Genomic DNA, 23,473 nt, shown 5'->3' on the forward strand with positions numbered 1-23,473 from the left:
TACCCAGTTTACTTTCAGAGAACAAAGGACCGCTAAAGAGGTTAAATGTTCTTCAAATGATTAGCATTGCTTTCAGGCAAAGTTCATTAAAAATATTTTATTTAATATAGTCTCTCATTCAGAGAATAACCATGATAAACAGGCTATTTTAAAATATTGTAGCAATGATTTCCTTGAAGGTAATTTGTTTAGTACAGTTATAAATACAAAAGGGGAGAAATTGCCAGAAATAACATATGATTTTTAACAAAGCTTCAGGAAAATCTTAATTATTAAAATTCATTTAAAACCTAACAAGTAGGCTAAGTGTGCTGCATGCCTGTAATCCCAGTACTTCAGGGGATTGAGTGGGGGAAGCTGAGTCTGAGGCCAGCCCGGGCTACATAGCAAAAACCTGTCTACAAAACAAAAATTCTTACAATTTTTGCATATAGTTTTAGCTCTTCAGAGCCCTCTACCAATAAGGCACCTGCAATAGTTTAAAAAAAAAAAATATTTGCTACTGTAGCCTCGGGGAACATTCCTCACTGGCTGCTGTGTTGGTGCTCCTCTTAACAGAGCTGTTTAAGACAGCTACACATCTATGTACATCCACGTTCCACGTGTAAGCACTGCCATTGAACTGACCACTGGGACAAACGCATACGTCCTTAGCCATACAACTTACCCACAAAGTAGAATCTCAAACAAAGTAGAAAGTGTTACACAGAGGTGATGTGGTAACTGACTTTATGAAAGCTGAGCCCCCTGCCACTCAACAACACCTCAAGCTGTGGCGTGGAGTCATTCTGTCCCCAGGCAGCATTCCTTCACCGCATCCACAGCAACTGCAGACTGCCTTCTTAGAGCCCAACCAGGATGGTTTTGAAGGTCAGCACTGGCCATCGCCCTATCCATGGCTCAAAGTGAACGGCTCCTCCCGTCTCCTACTCCTAAGTCCTTTTCCTTTAGCTTATCTGAGATGTCCTCAAAAGGAAACAAAGTCATTAAGTGAAGCCCAGGAGCCTTCGGCCCAGCCAGATTCCAGCAGAGGTTCCAAGTCCGTGTCCTTTACGGGTCCCATGGCCCTGGAGAGCGTCATGCAAACTTCTTTTTGGTGGCAGTGAACCTCTCCATGTACTAAAAGCATGAAAGAAAAATATACACATGGCATTTTGCTATGAGCAGTACATGAATACTTTTTAACTTAGGTTTTTATACATTTTTTCCTTTTAATTTGACTTGGTTCATTTCATAAAAAATTTACTCCCTACTTCCCCCATTTTGAGTTAGGGCCTCACTATATAGCACTGACTGGGCTTGAACTCACAGAGATCTGCCTGCATCTGCCTCTGCCTCCCAAGTGCTGGGATTAAAGCCATGGTACCATACCTGGAAAAATCTACTTAATTATTAAAGCAGATTAATGTTCATGTATTGTGCTAGGAAACATCAAAAAATGCTTTGCAATAAGCAATATGGAGAGAAAGTCATTTTGGCACGATAGAGTCTGGCCAAGTCTTAGGACTTTCCCAAAATAGGAACCGGTCAGATGCCACCTGTAGACATCATTCGAGTTATCTCAGCATTTTTTATCCCTGGAGCAGACACTAGAAATGTAAAAGATGCTAACCCACACCTTATCGTAACCCTCCAGTTCTCGGAGTTTCTTTATTTCGAAGAGGTTGCCTTCCACGGCAAGCAGGCAAATCTGGGAGTCACTAAGGATGCTCTGAGGAAGTGTGCTGAGCTCCAGGCAGTTCTCCTCCAGACGAAGGACTTTGAGGCGAGGGCAGCAGGAGATCTTCACAGAGATCTGAGAGATCTGTGGGACAACAAAGCAGGAAGAGGACAAGGAACAGAATGGCCACTTTACTACACTGAAACAAACAAGTCTTGACTGTGTCCTAGTTTTTCTTTTCCCACCTCCCTTTTCTCACTACCTACTCACGACAGAAGCCTCTGCTACACACCTTCTGTTCCTCCTCCACTTTCAAATCATTTGAAGGTTACCAGCAGCTTTTCAGAAATAAAAACTAATAATAAAAGCACTGTGCATTTGTTATAGGAAATAATGAGAGTCATGGAGGTTTAAGGAAAAAGTTCAACAGTGAGTCGCCACTCAGAAAGAGCCCTATGAACACTTGATACCTACCACTCTCTCAGTTGCCGAAGCCACGGTTCCATGCTTCCGTGCACTGCTGCATTGCACAGGACCAGCCATCTGTTTCTTGAGACTCCCTCTTGTGTATGACACTTGATTTTTTTTCTCTCTCTCTTTTGAATTTCTCCTTGTATTTTTTGGGGGGAAGGTATCTCTTTATTTTTCCTTTTTTAAAAAAATATTTTTTGTTTTTGTTTTTTCAAGACAGAGTTTCTCTGTGCTGTACTGGCTGTTCTAGAAATTGTTCAGTAGACTAGGCCGGCCTCCAATTCACAGAGATCCATCTGCCTCTGCCAAGTGCTGGGATGAAAGGTGCGCACCATCACCACCTAGCCCCTTTTTATTTCTTAAGAATTATTTTCAAGCAGAAATAAACCCCTAATGCTTCATAGTTAACATTCTCAACCTTTAAAAAAAATCATTCTTAGGGGCTGGAGAGATGGCTCAGTGGTTGAGCACTCACTACTCTTCCAAAGGTCCTGAGTTCAATTCCCAGCAACCACATGGCAGCTCACAACTGTCTGATGCCATTTTTCTGATGTGTAGATGTAATGTAAAAATATCCATATACATTAAATAAATAATTTTTTTCGAGACAGGGTCTCTCTGTGTAGCCTTGGCTGTCTTGGACTTGCTTTGTAGACCAGACTGGCCTCAAAATCACAGCAATCCACCTGCCTCTGCCTCCCAAGGATTAAAGGCGTGCACCAACACTCCTGGCTATAAATAAATCTTCTAAAAAAGTCATTCTTAAAACTATTTCACTTGTATCAACAGTTCTGTCTGCTAATCTCTAGCTATACAATTGCTGTACCTTTCAGTTGTTGTCTAGCCCTGGTCATCTTACTGAAAATACAGATTCTTAGACCTCTTGCTTATTGAATTTAACACTCCCAAGGTCATCTACGGTCCAGCAACAAGGGGTGTGGAATAAGTCATCAACTAATACTTGGTGCTTACCCAATGACAGTTTTTTTCCTAAAAATCTCAGGGAAAAGACAAAACCCACCTCAAAGACCAAATATTATATCAACTACAATCTAGCACAGCAATACCATGTGTAGTTATTAATATACTGAGCAGTACACATATGGGGGCATAGAGGCTAAAAACTAAAGGCTACCTCGTCTCAAATGTCTCCATCGCTGCCTCATGTCTAGAGCAGAGTGCTTCTCCAGACAGATGTTAACCAAGAAGCTTCAAGACAAAGTGACCATTTCAGATGTGAAGTTGTCCAGTGATAGCCTAGCTCCAGGAAAACCAACCCTTTGGGATTTCTCCACCATGTCTGGTGTCTCGTTCCTACACTACGTCATCCCCAACATGGCTCCTCACTAAATGATTGGGGGTGTGAAAGGGAACGAACATAGTTTCTGTAATTATCTCATCCTGTTACTCCGTTCTGCCTTCCTCAAACACAGCCACTATCAACCCACTCCATGACACTGCGCATTAAAATAACTTCATCTTACAGGACATATCTTTTAGTCTATGAAACCAAACTCCATGATTATTGTTTAAGGAACAGGAAATTATCAGAAGACCATAAAAACCCAAACATAAACTGGGGAGCAGGGCAAAACACACGAAGCAGAGACCTGGTTCTGGTTGAGGTTGAGTTCGATGGCCTGCAGCTCGCCGACCGAGTCGAGTATGCTCCTAATCTGGTTTTTAGAGAGATCTACTACATCCAGATGCCGGAGGCTACAGAGTTGGGGCGGTAATGATCCCAGCTGGTTCCCAGACAGGCTGAGTGTCTTCAGGGCCGAGAGCTGCCCAAAGGTAGACGGAAGCTCTCTCAGGTGATTATTGTTTAGACTTAGTGTCTCTAGTTTTTTCAGATTGCATAATTCATCGGGTAGAACAGCTGGTGAAGAAAAAAAAATTTATCCTGAGTCTGATAGAACTAATGAAGTTTATTAAAAAAAAAAAAAAAAGTATGGCAGCCTGCTTCCTCTTGGTTTTGTTTCTAATTTTGAGACAGGGTCTCACTAAGTTGTGTAGGCTGACCTTGAAATTATGATTTTTTTTTTTTTCTGCCTCTTGAGTAGCTGGGGTTCCTTCCAGGCCTAAGTCACCAGGCTTCTGACATAGAATTCTCAAAAGTCATGTTTAGGTATCACATTTTACCAACAGTGGTCAGAAGATTAAGGTGCCATCGAAATGCAGAAAACTGTTTACATGTAAAATGGGTTCCTTTTGTAAAGGGACTTAGGTATATTCTAACAACAATCTGGGGAGGTTTGGAAGATCCTTCCATTCCACCTTGCCCCTCAAATTAGATAACTGTTTACATTGCATCCCAAAGGTCTTCCAAGTCCAAATAAACCTAGTAATAATAATTATGCTACCAAGGAAGCTTGTAGATTAATTGCAAAAAGCAGAAGGATTCAATACATCCCGCATCTCCTGAACTGATTTCATAACAAAACCATTTTGTAAGAGGAAAAACACCCTTCACGACAGCTGATCACTAGCAAGAGCTGCTTAGGCACCAAAGGCATACTCAGTTTGTTGTTGTTGAGAGAGAGGCTCTTCAGCAGGGTGAACTTTCCTATTAGTAGAGGCGGTAGGCTGTCGATCTTGTTGTTGGACAAATCGATGGTCCTAAGGTTGCTTGTCAGCTTCTGCAACTCTGAGGGGAACTGGAGAAAGAAGTTCACAGCGTGGAAAAATCCCGCACCAATGGGCTTCGCCACCCCGCCGTCCCTCTCCCTTTTATTTTCCTGGTTCGGGCCCCCTCACGTCTCACCTCGGTCAGACCACGGTCTTTAAGCTGAAAGACCCCAGTTTTCTGCGCTGTTTCCACATGAGCACGGAGGGCACTGTTTCCCATCCTAGGGCCGCGGCTCAATTCCCTGCTGGGAAAGAAGTGCAGCTGTCACCGCCCAGTCTAGACACACAAGCCATCGCGTAAACCTTCCCTTTGGGTCTCCGGTCCCAGTTGTCACCTTCTGCCTATCCCTACTTCCCAGCGGCCAGCCCAAGAGTGGCAAGGAGAAAGCAGGCGAGCAGACCGCGCTACTACAAGGTCCAGCTGCTTTGGCAGCCGAGCTAAGAGCCAGGGAGCCTCCGATAGCCGCTGCCGGAACAGGGAGCTCCAGACTCGCCTCCTACCGCTCAGTGCAGAGAAGGCTCCGCCAGGGAAACACGGGGACCCGCGCTCGCCTGAGACGCGTTCCCAGGGCTTCCGCCCGGGCAGGAACGCCCTGTGACATCATCAAGCCGCGCGACCGTTCGCCGTGTGCACCTCACTCCGCGCGCCAGTTCCCGAGGTGTATGGGAGCCATGGCTGCCGCCAACCCGTGGGACTCCGCGTCCGCGCCGAGTGCCGCTGGGCTACTGCTGAACCGCTTGGTGGCTTCAGGGATAGTCACTGAGGTACGTTGGGGGCGGCGAGAGCGTCACTAAAGTGGCGACAAAATTCAGCTGTGAGGTGGTGGTCGTGGCTCTGCGGGGCGGGAGTGAGCCAATTGAGGGCTGCTGACCTCCTTTGAGTGTGAGGGACGGGGTGGAGAGTGTTGCCAGTATTCTGTTTTGAGTGCCTGCAGGTTAGCTCACCTGGTTTGTCGGAGATGGAACAGTACTCTTGCTTTTTATTTTTTATTTATTTATTTTTTCTTCCAGTGATAACTTCCTCTGGAGTAGTGGTTCTCAACCGTGCTAATGCTGTGACCCTTTAATAAAAGTTTCTCATGTTGTAGTGACCCCCAACTATAAAATCATTTTCGTTGCTACTTCATAACTGTAACTTTGCTACTGATATGAATTGTAATGTAGACACTTGTGTTTTCCGATGGTCTTAGGTGAGCCCTGACTGTAAGTTTGAGGCCAGCCTGGTCTACAGAGTGAGTTCCAGGACAGCCAGGGCTACACAGTTGAAACCCATTTTCAAAACAAACAAACAAACAAACAAACAAAAAAACATAAAACTGACATTAGGGGAAAAACCCCATAAAACCACAACCACCCAAAAAGGTACCCAAGAACCCACCATTCTACAAGGCCTGAGCTCATGTCAGGGTACCTTCTATGGTTTAGAAACTTTCATCTTCTATCAGCCCTTTCTAGAAGAACGCTGAGTCTCAAATGTGTTAAGCTATGAAGTAGTAGGGGTTGTTTTTGGTTTGGTTTGGTTTTTTGAGACAGGGTTTCTGTGTGTGACAGCCCTATCTATCCTAGACCCGCTTTGTAGACCAGGCTGGCCTTGACTTCACAGAGATCCACCTGCCTCTGTCTCCCAAGGGCTGGGACTAAAGGCGTCCGCCACCATGCCCAGCAAAATAATAGTTTTATGACAAGAGAGCTGCACTGTGCAAAGCGAGAATACTTTAAAAGAGGTAGGGGAAAAAAAAAAAGCACAAGAGAGTAAAGGATTCAACAGAAGAGTACTGTGTCAGCTCCTGTGAAAGCTAGTTAGCCAGGACGCCTGAAATGCTCTAAGCAATGCTGGGTGTTAAAAAAAAAAGTCCAGAATCTTTCACAACATAATCTTATCACAGGTCACCCTTCTTATTATTTTACCACTATTTATTTAGAGGCAGAGTCTTGCTATGTAGCCCTAGATGGTTTGTAATTCACTAGCCCTGGGATTACAGGAGTGCGTCACCATGCCTGGCTGTTCACAACTCGTTTTAAAAAATGATACATCGCCGGGTGTGTTGGCACACACCTTTAATCCCAGCACTTGGGAGGCAGAGGCAGGTGGATCTCTGTGAGTTCGAGACCAGCCTGGTCTACAAAGTGAGTCCAGGTCAGCCAATGCTACACAGAGAAACCCTGTCTATGAAAAACATAAAATAAAAAAAGAGAGGGTTCTGGGATCTAATTCTGCCAACTTGCTGAGTGATATTCATTGAATTTCTTGGTCTTCTTTAGGTGTTTCTTTTTAGTTTAATGGTGACGAGATCTCACAATATCCTAGGCTAGCCTTGAATCTGAGCAATCTTCCTGTTTCAGTGCTTAGATGACAAATCTGTGTCACCATATCTGGCATTCTTAGTTTCTTTCTTTCGTTTTTTGTTTTGTTTTTTGAAACAGGGTTTCCTTGTGTAGCTTTGGCTGTCCTGGACTCACTTTGTAAATCAAGCTGGCCTGGAACTCACAGGGATCCACCTGCCTCTGCCTCCCAAGTGCTAGGATTAAAGACGAACACTTTAGGATATATCAGAAGTCACTAATGACTCTTCTATGCATTTAAACAAACCAACCAACAAACAAACAAAAAACCCAAACTTCCGTCAAGTCTGCATTACTAATTTCTACAGATGAATTAACTAACTTCCCTCAACTTCCTTTTTATATCAGTTTCCTTCCTTTAAGCTTAATGTCTTTAATTTCTCATTCTACTTTCCCTTCTGCCATTTACTTTTTTTTTTTAATTAATGTATCTCCTTTTTAAAATTTTTTTCTTTTATTATGCATTTTATGTACATGAGTGCTCTGTCGTCATGCACACCAGAAGAGGGTATCAGATCCCATTACAGATGGTTGTGAGCCACCATGTGCTTGCTGGGAACTGAAGTTAGGAGCTGCAGAAGAACAGCCTGAGTGCTGGCCTCCCTGCTAAAAAATAAGTAAATGGGTTGGGATGTAGCTCAGTTGATAGAGTGCTTGCCTTGTACACACACAGCCTTGGGTTTGATCTGCAACACCACATAAAACAGGAACTGGGACTCAGGAGGTAGTTGAATCCATAGAGAGTGCCTCCCACACAGTCACGAAGGCCTGAAGTGAGAGCCTCTGCACCCTCGTACAAGCAGAGTGGGGTGGCACGCATGCTAGAGCTAGGAGTCAGAGACAGGTGAGCTTGCTGCCTAGCCAGTCTAGCCAATATGTTACTAGTGCACTGTGGTCTGGGCTAGAAATATTTAGGTCTTTGGCCTCTTATCTAACTGAACTGAAAAATAGCCAGGCATGGTGGCGAATGCTTGTAATCCCAGCACTGAGGGAGGCAGAGGCAGACAGATCTCTGTGAGTTCAAGGCTAGCCAGGTCTACAAAACGAGTTTGGAGCAGCCAAGACTACACAGAGAAACCCTGTCTCAAGAAGAAGGAGGAGAAGGAAAAGAGAAGAAGAAGGAAGAGGAGAAGAAGAAGAAGAAGAAGAAGAAGAAGAAGAAGAAGAAGAAGAAGAAGAAGAAGAAGGAAGAATTGAAAAATAATGTTATTCTGAGGGAAGTAGTAACACAGAACATAGAGGGATACAGTGTCGAGATTGACATTAGGGCCACTACAAGGGCCCCAGGTTACAGCCAGGGCTCTAAAGGAAGGGGTTGGTTGTTAGAAACACTGTTGAGTGCTTCTTTACTCTTTTTACTTTTTTTAGATATACTTATTTTATATGTATGAATATTTTGCCTGCATGTATGTATATGCGCCATTTGTATGCCTGTTGCCCATGGAGGTCAGAAGAAGGCACTGGATCCTCTGGAACTGGAGAAAGCCACCGTGTGGTTGCTGGGGATTGACACTGGGTCCTCTGCAAGAACAACAAATGCTATTAACTGCTGAGCCATCTTTCCAGGGCTGTTTCTCTACTTTGGCTGATAGATAGGTTGAACATTTTTTTTTTTTTTCCTAGTGTCCACCTCCCTTTCTAGACTATCTGGTTTTATTCATATACATGCTGTGGTGGTTGAATGAGAGCGGCCTCCATGGGCTCACAGATTTGAATGCTTGATCCCACGTTGGTGGAAGGGTTTCACCTACTTGAGAAAAATTAGGAAATGTGGCCTTGGTGGAGAAGGTGTGTCACTGAGTCTGGGCTTTGAGGTTTCAAAGGCCCACACCATTCTCAGTTAGCTGTCTGTGCCCCACGCTTGTGTCTCAAGAGCCAACTCTCAGCTACTGCTACAGTGCTACTCTGCCCACTGCCGTGCTCTGCCGTGATGATCCCAGGTTCTAAGCCTATGGACCCCTGAGCCCCAAATTAAACACTTACGGAGGTCAGGTGAGCTAGCTGAAGTCCAACCCACAGGGCCAGTGAGTCCCCAAACTCATCCTGTAGTTACTCCCCCAGTTCCAGAATGTATATTTGGGATAGATAGACTTAGAAGTTGGCAGAATTCCCATATTGGTTCCCTGACCTGTGGAGTGAGGGCTGTTATGTTTTAAATGCCAAATGGAAGCCATTGGAATCGCCTCTACTGGGAAAAATAGTGAATTAAAGATAATATTACATGGAAGGAATTATAGAAAATCAGTGCCACAATCAAGGATTTGAAAGATGCAAGGATGGTTGTTCCTGCTACATCTCCCTTTAACTCTCCTGTCTGACCAGTGCAGAATCTATCTATCTATCTATCTATCTATCTATCTATCTATCTATGTCTTGTGTACACACACACACAAACCTGATGTTATGCTGTACACTTGGAAAGTGGAAGTGTGAAGATTAGAAGTTCAAGTACATCCTTGACTACATAGCATGCTCAAGGCTAGTTTGAGCCACATGAGACCTTATCAAAATAAAATAAAAACAGAATAGGGTTGGTGTGGTGGCGCATGCTTTTAATCCCAGCACTTGGAAGGCAGAGGCAGGCGGATTGCTGTGAGTTCGAGGCCACCCTGGTCTACAAAGTGAGACTAGGACAACCAAGGCTACACAGAGAAACCCTGTCTTGAAAAACCAAAATTAAATAAATAAAATAAAATAGAAACAAGATATGCATTCTACTGTTTTAATATGTTGTGTTATTTTTAGTCTTTTGTGTATGTTATTCTAATATGCATACTTTGTGTAACATACTACACTTGGCCTGTTCATTTATCAATAGGAGATGTTAGATATATCTAAGAAAATGGCTCCATGCTTTGTGGACTTTTCCAGATTACAGCAGATCTCAGATATCCAAGCTGAAATCTACCAGGTAAATTACAAATTTTTCACTTCTTTTCCACTTAGAAAACTTTGTAGTATGCTGGCGTGCAGTTCAGAGAAAATGTGGATGCTTGGGCCAGGTTTGATGCTCAACTTTTTTGTTTGTTTGGTTTTAAGATTTATTTATTGAGCTGGGTGTGGTGGCACATGCCTTTAATCCCAGCACCCAGGGGGCAGAGGCAGGCGGATCGCTGTGAGTTCAAGGCCAGCCTGGTCTACAAAGTGAGTCCAGGACAGGCAAGGCTACACAGAGAAACCCTGTCTCAAAAAACAAAACAAAAGATTTATTTATTATTTATACAGTAATCTGCCCGCATGTGCGCCTGCTTGCCATAAGAAAGCACTGGATCTCATAGATGGTTGTGAGCCACCATGTTGTTGCTGGGAATTGAACTCCGGACCTTTGGAAGAGCAGACGGTGCTCTTAACCTCTGAGCCATCTCTCCAGCCCGATGCTCCACTCTTTCATTTTTTATTTATTTTTTCTTTTTTCTGAAACAGGGTTTCTCTGTCTAGCCTTGGCTGTCCTGGACTCACTGCGTAGACAAGGTGGCCTCAAACTCACAGATGTCCGCCTGCCTCTACCTCCCGAGTGCGGTGATTATAGGAGTGTGCTACCACCAACTGGCCCGATGATCAACTCTAAAACTAAAACAAAAAAATTTCATCAGTTTGAATAGCATTTGTTTGCAAATAAAGCAGTGCCTAGTGCTTGGCTGGTAGCTGCTGGTTGTAGTAGTTAGTTGTAGTAACAGGAAAGCAAGATACCAAAATGAAAAGCTCCAGTGACTTCTCTGGCTTTTATATACACCATCCTTCCATCCCATTTAAGGAATCTGTATACATACATGGAATATGTGTCTGTGTGTCTTCTACCATGTCTCTGTAGTATCTCCATTTTTTAAATCAGGGTTTTAAGCTTTTAACTTCAGAATACTTTCTGAGTGAGATACAGTTTCCTTTTATTCTTCATGTAGAACAACCTAGAAATTGAACTTCTGACGCTAGAAAAGGATACAGCAGATCTTATTCATCCTTCCTATTTGGGTAAGTTTACTTAAGAGAATAATTACCAGGATTTCAGCTTGCTCTTGAATTACACCAGTATATAAGCACCAGGCATCAAAATTCTAAAGTCATAATCTTTCTCAGATATTGCCCCATCACTAACATGTTTTCAAGGTTTTGTGCTTGTCTTGTTTTTTAGGCAGGGTCTTACTATATAGCTTTGTCTAGCCAAAAACAAATCCAGTTGACTTGACTCGTGAAAATAGCATATAGAAAGTTGTTCAATTAGTCTTTTTTTCTGTTGCCACAACAAAATTTCCGAGGCTGGGTAATGTACAAGGAACTGGCTATGTTCCAGGGTTCCCAGGTTCAATGCCCAGCACCAATCAGTAGCTCACAGTTGTCTGTAACCCCAAGCTCAAGGAGTCTAGGTCCATGGGCTCCAGGCATGCACATACAGATGCATATACATGCAAACAAATAACCCATACACATAAAAATAAAATTTAAAAAGTAGTAAAATAATAGCACTCTGCAGCAGGAAGGGTTTTGTTTGTATTGTTTTGAGACAGGCTCTCACTATGAAGTTCTGGCTGGCCTGAAACTCACTATGTAGACCTGCCTGGTCTTAAACTCTGAGGTCTACCTGCCTGCTTAATATTTCAATTAAAGTCATGTCCTGCCACACCCAACAGGAAAGTGTCTTTAAAATGAAGTGGACTAAGTTCTTCACAGGGCATTGCTCTCACTGACGTCATTGCTCCCCGTTCCTCTTGAAAGCTCCGCAGCATCTCCCAGACCCACCATGCTGAAGACTAAGCTCCCGACCTAAATGCTTGTGGAACACACTCAAGTGTTCCTAAGCCATAGTAGCTTCTCAAAGACAAGAGATGAATGTTTAATTTTCTGAACACGCTGTAAAAGTAGCTGAAATTGGTAGAGTGCTTGTTTAACATGCTTGAGGCTCTGGATTTAATCCATATTCAGCATGGTGGTACATACCTTAAACCTAGACTAGGGAAGTAGAGGCAGGCAGTGGGAGTTCAGGGTAATCCTTGACTACCTAATGAATTTGATGCCAGATTGGAATACTGAAAACTGTGTCTCAAAACACCAAACCAAACAGGGGTGGGAAAACATCTCAACAGGTAAAGGCCCTTGCTGCCAACCCCGAGTTTAGTCCCCGGGGTCCACATGATACGTGTGCTGTAGCATGTGTGCAAGCCACCACTCCCACATGCAAATGATAACAAAGGTAACAAAGCAAACAGGACCGATTAGATAGTTTAGTGTATAAAAACCCTTGTGGGTAAAAGCATTTCCTATTAAGCCTGATGACCTGAGTTCAAATCCTAGACCCACAGAGTGAAAGGAGAGAACTAACCAAAAGTGTTTTCTGGCTTCCACATGAGCACTGTGACAGATGCTTACACACATGTATACAGAATTAAATAAATTAATAATCTTTAAACTTTTAAAACAAATATTGGGGGGAAAGGCAATAGTAGTTAAATGTTTGAGTTCTTGTTTAGCATGTGTAAGGCCCTAGGTTCAGTCCCCAAACACTAAAAAAAAAAAAAAGAAAGAAAGAAAGAAAGAAAAAGAAAAAGCCAAAAAGAATAAATTTCCTAAGAAAAAATTCTGAATTTGGTAATGTTCTGTAGTTACGTAAAAGAATGTTCTTGGAATAAAGTCTTAAGAATAAAAGATGATGGGCATGCTAGATGGCTAAGCAGGTAAAGGCACATGCCTTCAAGCCTTATGCCTTAGTTAATCCCTAAGAGCCAGCTCCTGAGAGTTGTCCACTGACCTTCACATAAGTTAAGGTACACATGTGAGCACTCCTGCAGGCACATACACACACACGTGAGCACTCCTGCAGGCACATACACACACACATGTGAGCACTCCTGCAAACACACACACATGTGAGCATTCTTGCAAAAACACATACACACATGTGAGTACTCCTGCAAGCTTGCACACACACACACACATACATGTGAGTACTCTTGCATGTACATACACACACAGTACATTTTTTTCCTAAAGAATAAAGGTCATGCTGTATACAATCTACTCTCAAATAGGTTCTTTTTGGGGAGGGAGGAAACTAAGTGTTAAAACTGATGATTATCATATGATTATCATATGAAAATAGGCCCTGGATTTGCAAACTGAATAAAAAATATATTTGAAAAACACAGGAAAGAGGATCACTGTAAGTTCGAGGCCAGCCTGATCTGCAATGTGAGCCCAAGACAGCCAAGGTTAACACAGAGAGACCCTGTCTCGAAAAAACAAAAACAAAAAAAACCCAAAAAACAAAAAACACAGGAAAGAATTTAATGCTAGAGTTTGGTTGTTAGTAAAAAAGTATTATAAAGTTGATGTTACGAAAGAAGCAAAAGCAAGAAAGCTGATTACAGAGATGTGGGTTAATTTATTTGGTTTATTTGTTTGTTATGAGCATTGAGATAAGGATCTCTTTTGTGCACAGTAGATCTAACTTGTAAGTTCAAATGATCCTCTTGTCTCAGCCTTAGGAGTGCTCAGACTATGGTTTGTGCCACTATACCCAGCCTTAGATTATTGCTGACTTTAGTTATTTTTAATTTATTTTATGTGTATGGGTATTTTGCCGGCATGGATGTCTGTGCAGCACATGTGGAAGTGCCCACAGGGGACAGAAGTCGGCATAGGATCTCCTGGAACAGGAATTACTACTGATGGTTGTGAATTGTCTATATGTGTCCTCTGCAAGAGCAACAAGTGGCCGTAACTCTGCAGTCCCCAAGGAGGAAATTCTTAACAACTCTGAAACATACTTGTGCTGTTGCTAATGTGGTTGCCATCTGGTTTATGTAGTTGAGAAGTGTGATTCTCTGCAAAGCATGAATAACCATCTGGAAGCAGTGCTGAAGGAGAAGCGGGCCATCAGGCAGAGACTGCTGAGACCCATGTGCCAGGAGAACTTGCCAGTGGAAGCTGTGTATCACAGGTTAGACCACGAAGAGAAATGGAGAACTGTGCATGTTTTTTTTAAGATAGCTCTTATTTAGACTGGCAGCTATATTGCAGCATAATTAAAAAAACAATGTATTATTGGTTGTATTTATTAGCATTACTAATGTTGATGCATTAAACTGGAAAATGTCTTTTGTTTCTAAGTGATTATAACTGGCAAAATGAAAGGGCCAGGCTGGTTTACAGAGTGAGTTTCAGGACTACATGGAGAAACCCTGTCTCAAAAAAAATAAAAAATAAAAATAAAAATAAAGGATTTACTCACTATGTTGCATGTTAGTATTTAATATTTGTCACCAAAATCATAATTTATAATTCCTAAAACACAAAAGCCCCCCCCCCCCCAAGGACAGGGTTTCTCTGTGTAAAGGCTGCTGGCCTTGAACTCACAGGGATCCACCTGCCTCTACCTCCAAGAGTGCTGGGATTAAAGGCGTGTGCCACTGCAGTTTTATTTTTTTTTTTTATTTTTTATTTTTTTAATGTGTGCTTTGGTGTGAGGGTGTTAGATCTTGGAGTTACAGATAGTTGTGAGCTGCCATGTGGTTGCTGGGAATTGAACCTGAGTCTTGGGAAGAGCAGGCAGTGCTCTTAACCACTGAGCCACCTCTCCAGCCCCACTGTAGTACTTTTCAATGTAGTATTTTTCCCTAGTGTTTTCTCTGTTATTTGAACCAAGTGACTTTATGTGAGATGGTTATTAATAACTAAGTTTTCTTCTTCTTTTCCTTTTCCTCCTCTTCTTTCTCTTCCTCTTCTTTTTCTATTTTATTTATTTATTTACTTATTTGGTTTTTTTGAGACAGGGTTTCTCTGTGTAGCCTTGGCTGTCTTGGTCTCAATTTGTAGACCAGCCTTGAACTCACAGCAGTCTACCTGCCTTTGCCTCCCTGAGTGCTGGGATTATAGGGGTGCGCCACTGTGCCCGGTTTCTTTTCCTTTTTTTAGATAGTGCTTAATATGGAGTCCTGGCTAGCCTAAAACTCACTGTGTAGACCAAGCTAATCTCAAAGTCACAGGTCCTCCTGCCTCTGTCTCCTATGCCACACACCCAGTTACATTGGATCAGATTTCAGTTATCATGAATTATGTGTCTTTATACTTTTATTTTTACTTTTTGGGTCTTTTGAGACAAAGTTTCTCTGCGAAGCCCTGGCTATTCTAGAACTTGATCTGTAGACTAGGCTGTCCTTGAACTCAGAGATCTGCCTGCCTCTACCTCTTAAGTACTGTGATTAAAGGTATATATATCATGATGCCTGACTCGTTCCATTTTTCTGTTTAGATGACAACCTAAGTTTTGCTTTAAGTAAAAGCACCTTTTTACCACTGATAATTCCATTAGAAAGTTAGTGATGCTCATTATATTTGCTTATTTCAAAATAACAGTCCTAAATAAAGAAAATAATTAAGCCAGGCATAGTGATGCACGCCTGAATCCCAACACTCTGGGAGGCAGAGGCAGAAGAATCTCTGTGAGTTTGAGGCAAGCCTGGTCTACAAAGTGAGTCCAGGACAGAGCTATACAGAAATCCTGTCTCAAAAAACCAAAAATAAATAAATAAATAGAAATATGATGAAAATATAAAGGAAAAGAAGCAAAAACAACTAAAGAAAAAAGGTTAACTTTTTTTCTCCCTGTGTTACTTTTCTAACCACTGTCACAAAATACCTAACAGCAGCAGCTTAGCTGGGAAGAGGCTTGTTTTGGCTTACAGCTTAGAGGTAGCACATCCCGCACAATAGGGCAGGCACTGTGCCTGCGGCAGCTCCGCTGTGGTGGCAGGAGCTTGCAGCACGGCTTGTTCACGTCTTAATGGATCAGGAATTGGAGAGCACATTCAAAGTACACTACATCTAGGGGTCTCCATCTACCAACTAGTCTCGGTGCCCCAAAGCTCCGTTAAGTCCCCAGACAGCACTGCCTGATAGGGAGCCTGTGGGATGAATTTACATTCAAACCATCACACTCTTTTTCAGATATATGGTACTTTTGTTGGAATTGGCTGTAAGTTTCATTGAGAAATTGGAAACCCATCTTGAAACAATTGGAAATATCCCTCATTTAGATGCAAACGTAAAGAAAATGGTGAGTATTATTAATACAGCTAGCTATTCTTCGTTCTTAGACTCTCAACTGTGTGACCTTCCCATTTAACTTTGACTGTCCCAGCCTTGACTGTCCTGGACTCGCTTTGTAGACTAGGCTGGCCTTGAACTCACAGCAATCCGCCTGCCTCTGCCTTAGCTAGAGCTGTTATAAAGAGAAATCCTGTCTCAAAAAAGCAAACAAACAAACAAATTTACTTAGGCAGGTTCTTACTCTGTAGCACAGGCTGACCTTGAATTCATTATATGGCTCAGGCAAGTCTTGAACTGGACAGTGCTCCTGATTCAGTATCCCAGAAGATTAGTTTACTCTCTGAGTGCTGGGGAGCCATTGCATTTGTTGTTGGTAAGGGGGGATTGTAGTTTTCACTTTTGTTTTTACTTTAAGAGTGTGTGTGTGTGTGTGTGTGTGTGTGTGTGTGTGTGTGTGTGTGTGTACACACGTGTGCGCACGCGCACACGAGCGTGGCCCCATGAAACTGAGTACAGGTGCCTGAGGTGTTAGATTCCTTAGGGCTGGAGTTACATGCAATTGTGAGCCATCTGACATAGGTGCTAAAACCAAACTTGGGCCCTTTTGAAGAACAGGAAGTACTCTTAACCTTTGACTCATCTCTCCAGCCCTCTGTTTTTCATTTTTGTTTTAATGTCATGTGTATGAATGGGTGCTTTGCCTGCATGTGTGCCTGTGTGCCATGTGTGTGTCTGGTGCTCTCAGAGCCCAGAAAAGGGTGTTAGATTCCCCTGGGGCTAGAGCTACAGACAGTTATGAGCTGCTATGTGGGTGCTGGGAATCAAACTCAGGACCTCTAGAAGACAGCCAGTGTGCTCTTAACAGCTAAGCCATCGCTCCAGTCCGTTTTCAGTTTTGAAGAAGAACACAGAGGAGTGGGTTGGTCAGAACTATGCTCTGCTTGTGGAGAAAATCTTGATAGAGTGGATCGAGCCCTCCCACTCCCAAGTATGTGCAGAGAGGACCATTACCATCTGGTGTATGTTAAAACACAGACTTTCAGGGCCGAGGACCAGCTTGCTGTGGTCTTACTGAATATGTGAAAGGCCTTTGCTACATCGCCATTACCAGAAGAAAAGAAAATTGGAGAATTGCTGACTTCAATCACCCTACACCTTTAGAATCAATTTAAGATAACTTTGGTGGCACACACATGCCTGTAGGGGGTGCTGAGGTAGAAAGATTCGCACAAATTCCAGATATAGTGAACAGGCCTGAGGTTATTTGCATAGAGTTCAGTATTGATGAAGGAGAAGTGATCTCACAGAAGATGTGTAAGGTTGAGCTGGGAGTGGAGACACTGTTTCTGAGGAATTGTTGCTGTAAGGGACTAGAAAAGGATCAGATGCTAATTTTTGATGTATTTATTTCTGACACAATGGTAATCAATAACAGTTTTCTCTTTCTTTTTTATTTCAAATGTAATAGAGCAAGGCTTTAGCCAAGATGGATATTTTGGTGAATAAGATAGAAGAACTGGCAGAGAATATACTGAGGTGGCGAGAACAACAAAAGGAAATTTCCTTGTGTATCCCCAAGATACTAACTGAAGAAAATTATCTTCATGAACTTGAAATAGTGCCTGCATTGCCTTTTGTGTCTAAAGCTCACGCTCAAACTGTTAATGACAAGTGATTGCTATCTTTGCTTTTGCTTAATTATGTGTAGTCAAGGAAGTCTATCTCTAGGCTAGTACAATATCTAGGGATAGTGATAGGCTTTGTTGCTAGCAGCCCTGAAAGACCCTTCTTAATATTGTAGTACCAGGCCCAGAGAGATGTCTCAGCAGGCAGAAGCTCCTGCTGCAAGCCTGACAGCCTGAGGTCAACCCCTGGGCTCCCATACCAGAAGCAGATCACTGACTCCCACAGGTGCTCCTCTGACCACCACACGAGCGCCATCATATGGACATGCCTACACGCAAAATAAATCAGTAAATAGATGTAATATATGGAGAGTAATAAAAAGAGACAAGTGAGGGAAGAACATTGAGTACCAGAATTTTATGTTCATTAGAATCCAACTGACCGCTGGGTGTGGTGGCACACACCTTTAATCCCAGCACTTGGGAGGCAGAGGCAGGCGGATCACTGTGAGTCTGAGGCCAGCCTGTTCTACAAAGTGAGTTCGGGACAGCCAAGATAACACAGAGAAACCCTACCTTTAAAAAAAAAAAAACCCAAAAAGTGAGTTGCACATTCCTCAGACAGTAGTTTCTGTATTATGTTCTTTTACACCCTTTTGAATTAGACTGTTCCTGAATCTGAAAATATCTGTGGTGATTATTCCTGTGAGATTGCAGAATAGCTACACAGCAGACCTGTTACTTTTGAATACTTGATAAGGTGATGGTTCCTGGCACATCTAGAAACTTACATAATAGGATGAGAAGGGATCAGTGTAACCGGGCTGTGACCAGCATGGTTTGTGTGGGACACTTGCTCTCTTTTGAGAGTCTAGGGCGTTGGTACATACCAAGCAGAGAGTACTGACCCCTGGCAAAATTCCAGAGCACTGCATCCCTAACTATTTTGGTTAGAGAACATTTCACAAATGTCACAGTTCAGTTACTGTACTAAGTCACAGCTTTGAGTGTGACATCAAATCTCATAAATCCTCTTAGTAGATCCTTGAGCCTGTCTGTATTCTTAGGAGTACCTGGAAACAAATGCTGAGGGTGTGTGCTGCTAGACTCAGGGCAGGCAAAGAAAGATGAAAGGAAAAAAGGGAATTCTTATGGTAAAAATTTAGCCTTTTTTGTTTCAATACTTCTTATATGTAGCCAAGACAGAACTTGAACTCACTCTGTAGCCCAGGCTGGTCTCAAACACATGATCCTAAGTGCTGGAATCACAGACATGTGTTTTCATGTCTGGCTAAAGCTTAGAGGTTTGTAATGGAAAATACTGATAGATTTTACTTATTAGGGTTATTCTTAAGATAAAAACTAGTGAGCTGGAGAGATGGCTCAGCAGTTAGGAGAACTGACTGTTCTTCCTAAAGACCCAGGTTCAATTCCCAGCACCTACATGGCAGCTCACAACTGTCTTACTCCAAGATCTGACAACCTCACACAGACATACATCCAGGCATAATGCAGTAAATAAATAAACAAACTTTTTAAAAGGTAGAGACTAGTATACTTAAAGTAGAGTACTTGAAAGTATGCATCAGGATTTCTATATTGCTGTGTTCTTTATTATGGGAGTTTAGCAAGCTTGTTCATCACACTCTTAATACAAGACTTCACTTGATAAGATAGTAGATATTCACAAGGAAGCAGGCCCCTTACCCCACACCCTGCCTGGGAAAACGCCCTGCTAAAACAACAGGTCATTGTTTTATAAAAGCCTATAGCTTTTACAAATGTGCCATACAAGAGTGGTGCTGAGATTTTGAACATCACCTGGACAGCTCAGCAAAATCCTTATTTGTATTTCACCTCGTTTTCCTTGTATGATTTCTTGTGTACTTATATGAAAACGTTCATTATTATGTCACTAATACTAATATTCTTTGTGGTTTTGTATTTTTATTTTCTATTAATGTCTCAAGATGTAAAAATAAACTAATTTCAACTAAATGTGCCTCCATTATGAATCCCAAGTAACAGAAAATACTCTTACCTTAACATATATAACATATAAGCATCTAAGCTTTCTGATTCACAAAGGCTTAAGGTAAGTTAAGCCTAAATTCTAACATAAAGAGAAATCTAACTTTGTGCTAGGGTGGTCACTGAGAGCAAGAAATGGAGTGAACTAGTCTATGGAGGAGTTACCTAGGAGGGAGAGATTCAGTTTATTTTACCTAGGCTAGAGTCAGCAATCCTCTGCCCTCACCTTGCCAAGTATTGGATGGGAACACAGGAATATGTCACTATGCGTTGAACAGATGTTTGAGACAGGATTTCTCTGTGTAACAGCTCTGGCTGTTCTGGAACTCTGTAGTCCAGCCTGGCCTTGAACTCACAGAGATCTGCCTGCCTCTGCCTCCCAAGTGCTGCGATTCAAGGCATGCGCCACCACCACCCGGCTTGGTTTTTGTGTTTAAGATAGGGTTTCATATAGCCCAGGCTGGACTGGGATTTGCTGACCCTTATTAATACTGGGATAACAAGTGTGTGCCAATTCCTGCCATCCAGGGGCTTAAATGATGGCTGTGTGAATGCTAGGCATACATTAGACCAATTGAGCTATATCCCTAGTCTTGAGTGAAATAATTTTAAAAATTATGATGTTTACAACTATGTCAGATGTTTACAACTATGTCACACTCTGTACCCTGAAAATAAGAGTGTTACTTGAGCAGCAGTTCTCACTGCAATCAGCATAAATGGAGAGCCCATCCAGGAGACTGGGGTCCCAAGAGAGTTAACTTGTAAACCAGCTGTCTAGTGTGTTGCTTTCAAATGGACAAGAAAAAGGAGCCTTGATGACTCATTGGCCTGGTTCTGCCACAAAAGTGGTGTCCTGACTGCTCTCTCTGGATTTCTACACCCCTCACTTCTCAGACTAGTCTCCAAACCAGCCAGACTAATCCTTTAATGGTACAAATGAGGGCCCTTCTCAGTCAGTAAAGGCACGGGCCACCAAACCTACAGACCTAGTACCCACGTGGCTGGCAAGTTGGCCTCTGATGCTAAAATTCCTTCTCAGAGGGCATCATAAGCAATGTCTATACCTCCTCCTAAGGTCCCAAAGACAGCAGAAGTTCACCAAAGTTCACTGTGAGGGACCGATTCGTTTATTGTGTTTCCTTACAGAGCATGGTGAGGGGTAACTTACAGGATTGTGGGCACTCTTCTCCCCCAAAAGCAGTCTACCAGAAGAGATGGTGCTTTTTTTTTAATAGCTGCATAGATAGAGGGCACTCCTCTTTCTCCCTTTCCCTGGCCTATGTGCTCTAGCTTCTCCCCAAGGTTATGTCCAGTCAGGGCAGAATTACATATAAGAGGTGGTTTAGAGTGGCTGAATATGCAAGTGCGGGTCCTACGAACTCCCCTGCCTTCCGTAAGGGGGTGTGAACAGTCAGCAAGTCCAGCTGGGATGATCTGAATTCCCAGAGATGGTGGCTGATTTAAAAGGCAAGTTCAGGGGCTGGAGAGATGGCTCAGAGGTTAAGAGCACTGACTGCTCTTCCAGAGGACCTGGAGTTCAATTCCCAGCACCCACATGGCATCTCACAACTGTCTGTAACTCCAAGATCTGACACCCATAGACATACATGCAGGCAAAACACCAATGCACATAAATAAATTATTTTTAAAAAAACAGTCAAGTTCAACATACTTGACTTCTACTCACATTCTGTGGCAGACACAGACACACACACAGACAGAAACAAAGAGAGAGACAGAGCGAAAGAGAAAGAGAGAACATACTGAAAATTAAAACATATACACTAATCCCAGCACTCAGGGAAGCAGAGACACGTAGATCTCTGTGAATTCAAGGCCAGCCTGGTCTACAAAGTGAGTCCAGGACAGCCAAGGCTACACAGAGAGACCCTGTCTTGAAAAACAACAACAACCAAACCAAAACAAACCATATAAATCAAATAATTTTATTCTTTGCTCCAAAACTTTTCTATGGTTTCCCAATCCCTGAATAAATTCCAAAGACCACTGTGGCCTCATGTTAATGTCATGATGCCGGTTCTGCACTCCATCCACCCGCACTAAGGCTGTCTACAGACACAGTACTTACACTGCCCTGGTCCCTGTGTCTGCCCTGTCACACAATAGCATGGCTTTTGGGTTTTTTTGTTTTGATACCAGGTCTTGCAATGCAGTCCAGGCTAGTATGGGACACAAAACTCTATTTAAAACTGTTTTACACATTAGTCTACCAGCTCTATGACTTCAGAGGTTTTGCTAGGCTGGTATATTCTGATTGCTTAGACAATGCCTGCCTTAATAAAGGCTTACTCAAGAAATACTATGAAATAGCAATCTCTGAATGACTCCCCATCCTTATTTCCTCAAATATATTAGAATGTGACTGCTATCAGTGATTGCTTTTTGTTTCTTTGGGGTTTTTTTTTTTTTTTTTTTTTAGTTTTTTTTTAAAAGATTTATTTATTTAGCCGGGCTTGGTGGTGCACGCCTTTAATCCCAGCACTCTGGAGGCAGAGGCAGGCGGACCGCTGTGAGTTCGAGGCCAGCCTGGTCTACAAAGTGAGTCCAGGATGGCCAAGGCTACACAGAGAAACACAGTCTCGAAAAACCAAAAAAAAAAAAAAAAAAAAAGATTTATTTATTTAGTGTATGAATGCTCTATCTGCATGTACACTTGCATGCCAGAAGAGGGCATCAGATCTCATAGATGGTTGAGAGCCACGATGTGGTTTCTGGGAATTGGACTCAGGACCTCTGGAAGAGCAGATGGTGCTCTTAACCATTGAGCGATCTCTCCAGCCCCCTGTTTGTTTGTTTTTGAGACAGGGTTTCTCTGTGTGTAGCCTTGATTGTCCTGGACTCACTTTGTAGACCAGGCTGGCCTCAAACTCACAGTGATCCACCTGCCTCTGCCTCCTCAGTGCTGTGATTAAAGGCGTGCACCACCACTGCCTGGCCAGTAATTGCTTTCTTTAAGAGTCTATAAAATAGTAACTTTCTCTTGCTACATAAACACTATTGTTCTACTTTATTCCCCCTTTTTATTTTTATTTTATTTTATTTTGTTTTGTTTTTCGAGACAGGGTTTCTCTGTGTAGCCTTGGCCATCCTGGACTCACTTTGTAGACCAGGCTGGCCTCGAACTCACATCGATCCGCCTGTCTCTGCCTCCCGAGTGCTGGGATTAAAGGTGTGCACCACCACGCCCGGCCCTTTTATTTTTATTTTTATTTTTTATTTTTTCGAGACAGGGTCTCTCTGTGTAGCCTTGCATGTCTTGGACTCGCTTTGTAGACCAAGCTGGCCTTGAACTCACAGAGATCCACCTGCCTCTGCCTCCCAAATGCTGGGATTAAAGGCGTGTGCCACCACCGCCCTATTTCCCCGTTTTAAAGAGTTATTTATTATTTTGTATACAATGCTCTTCTGCATATACACCTACAGGCCAGAAGAGGGCATCAGATCACATTATATGGTTGTGATAATGATGTGATCTCAGGGTTGTGAGCCACCATATGGTTGCTGGCAATTGGATTCAGGACTCTGGAAGAGCAGTCAGTGCTATAACCTCTGAGCCATCTCTCCAACCCCAATTTTATTCCCTTTTATTTTTCTTTGCACTTAGTGTCTTTCACCATGTTATACATTTAGGTATTTATTTCCTTTTCTATAA

At 42.6% G+C, this 23,473-nt stretch overlaps 2 protein-coding genes across 6 annotated transcripts; one reads left to right on the forward strand and one right to left on the reverse strand.

Annotated features, from left to right (window-relative positions):
- Positions 1-996: 996 nt before the first annotated feature.
- On the reverse strand, positions 997-5,416 carry Lrrc57 (leucine rich repeat containing 57). 4 transcript variants are annotated; one of them, XM_051144456.1, is made up of 6 exons: positions 5,261-5,416; positions 4,896-5,001; positions 4,650-4,788; positions 3,742-4,010; positions 1,619-1,804; positions 997-1,119 (listed from the first exon to the last, which is right to left on the reverse strand). In XM_051144456.1, exons 1-6 carry the CDS (start codon positions 5,362-5,364, stop codon positions 1,078-1,080), a joined length of 846 nt encoding a protein of 281 aa, XP_051000413.1. In that variant the 5' UTR covers positions 5,365-5,416; the 3' UTR covers positions 997-1,077. The 4 variants fall into 4 exon arrangements, with proteins under 4 accessions (XP_051000413.1, XP_051000415.1, XP_051000414.1 ...); XM_051144458.1 differs by having other exon boundaries at positions 5,254-5,347; XM_051144457.1 differs by having other exon boundaries at positions 5,095-5,337.
- Haus2 (HAUS augmin like complex subunit 2) lies at positions 5,360-18,011 on the forward strand. 2 transcript variants are annotated; one of them, XM_051144465.1, is made up of 6 exons: positions 5,360-5,524; positions 9,921-10,013; positions 11,002-11,071; positions 13,901-14,033; positions 16,040-16,148; positions 17,610-18,011. In XM_051144465.1, exons 1-6 carry the CDS (start codon positions 5,423-5,425, stop codon positions 17,814-17,816), a joined length of 714 nt encoding a protein of 237 aa, XP_051000422.1. In that variant the 5' UTR covers positions 5,360-5,422; the 3' UTR covers positions 17,817-18,011. The 2 variants fall into 2 exon arrangements, with proteins under 2 accessions (XP_051000422.1, XP_051000420.1); XM_051144463.1 differs by lacking the exons at positions 5,360-5,524; positions 11,002-11,071.
- The last annotated feature ends 5,462 nt before the right edge of the window (positions 18,012-23,473 follow it).

The sequence above is a fragment of the Acomys russatus genome, chromosome 4 (genome assembly GCF_903995435.1).
Source record: "Acomys russatus chromosome 4, mAcoRus1.1, whole genome shotgun sequence".
Classification (NCBI taxonomy): domain Eukaryota; kingdom Metazoa; phylum Chordata; class Mammalia; order Rodentia; family Muridae; genus Acomys; species Acomys russatus.

What these genes read in the sequence shown, in the direction of transcription:
- Lrrc57 (XM_051144456.1), bottom strand. Translation starts at nt 5,364, where the DNA reads ATGATGTCACAGGGCGTTCCTGCCCGGGCGGAAGCCCTGGGAACGCGT. An exon ending in AGCCTTCTCTGCACTGAGCG is followed by an intron (nt 5,002 to 5,260) that starts GTAGGAGGCGAG and finishes CTTTCCCAGCAG; the next exon opens with GGAATTGAGCCGCGGCCCTA. An exon ending in AAGACCGTGGTCTGACCGAG is followed by an intron (nt 4,789 to 4,895) that starts GTGAGACGTGAG and finishes TTCTTTCTCCAG; the next exon opens with TTCCCCTCAGAGTTGCAGAA.
- Haus2 (XM_051144465.1), top strand. Translation starts at nt 5,423, where the DNA reads ATGGGAGCCATGGCTGCCGCCAACCCGTGGGACTCCGCGTCCGCGCCG. An exon ending in GTGGAAGCTGTGTATCACAG is followed by an intron (nt 14,034 to 16,039) that starts GTTAGACCACGA and finishes ACTCTTTTTCAG; the next exon opens with ATATATGGTACTTTTGTTGG. An exon ending in ATGCAAACGTAAAGAAAATG is followed by an intron (nt 16,149 to 17,609) that starts GTGAGTATTATT and finishes CAAATGTAATAG; the next exon opens with AGCAAGGCTTTAGCCAAGAT.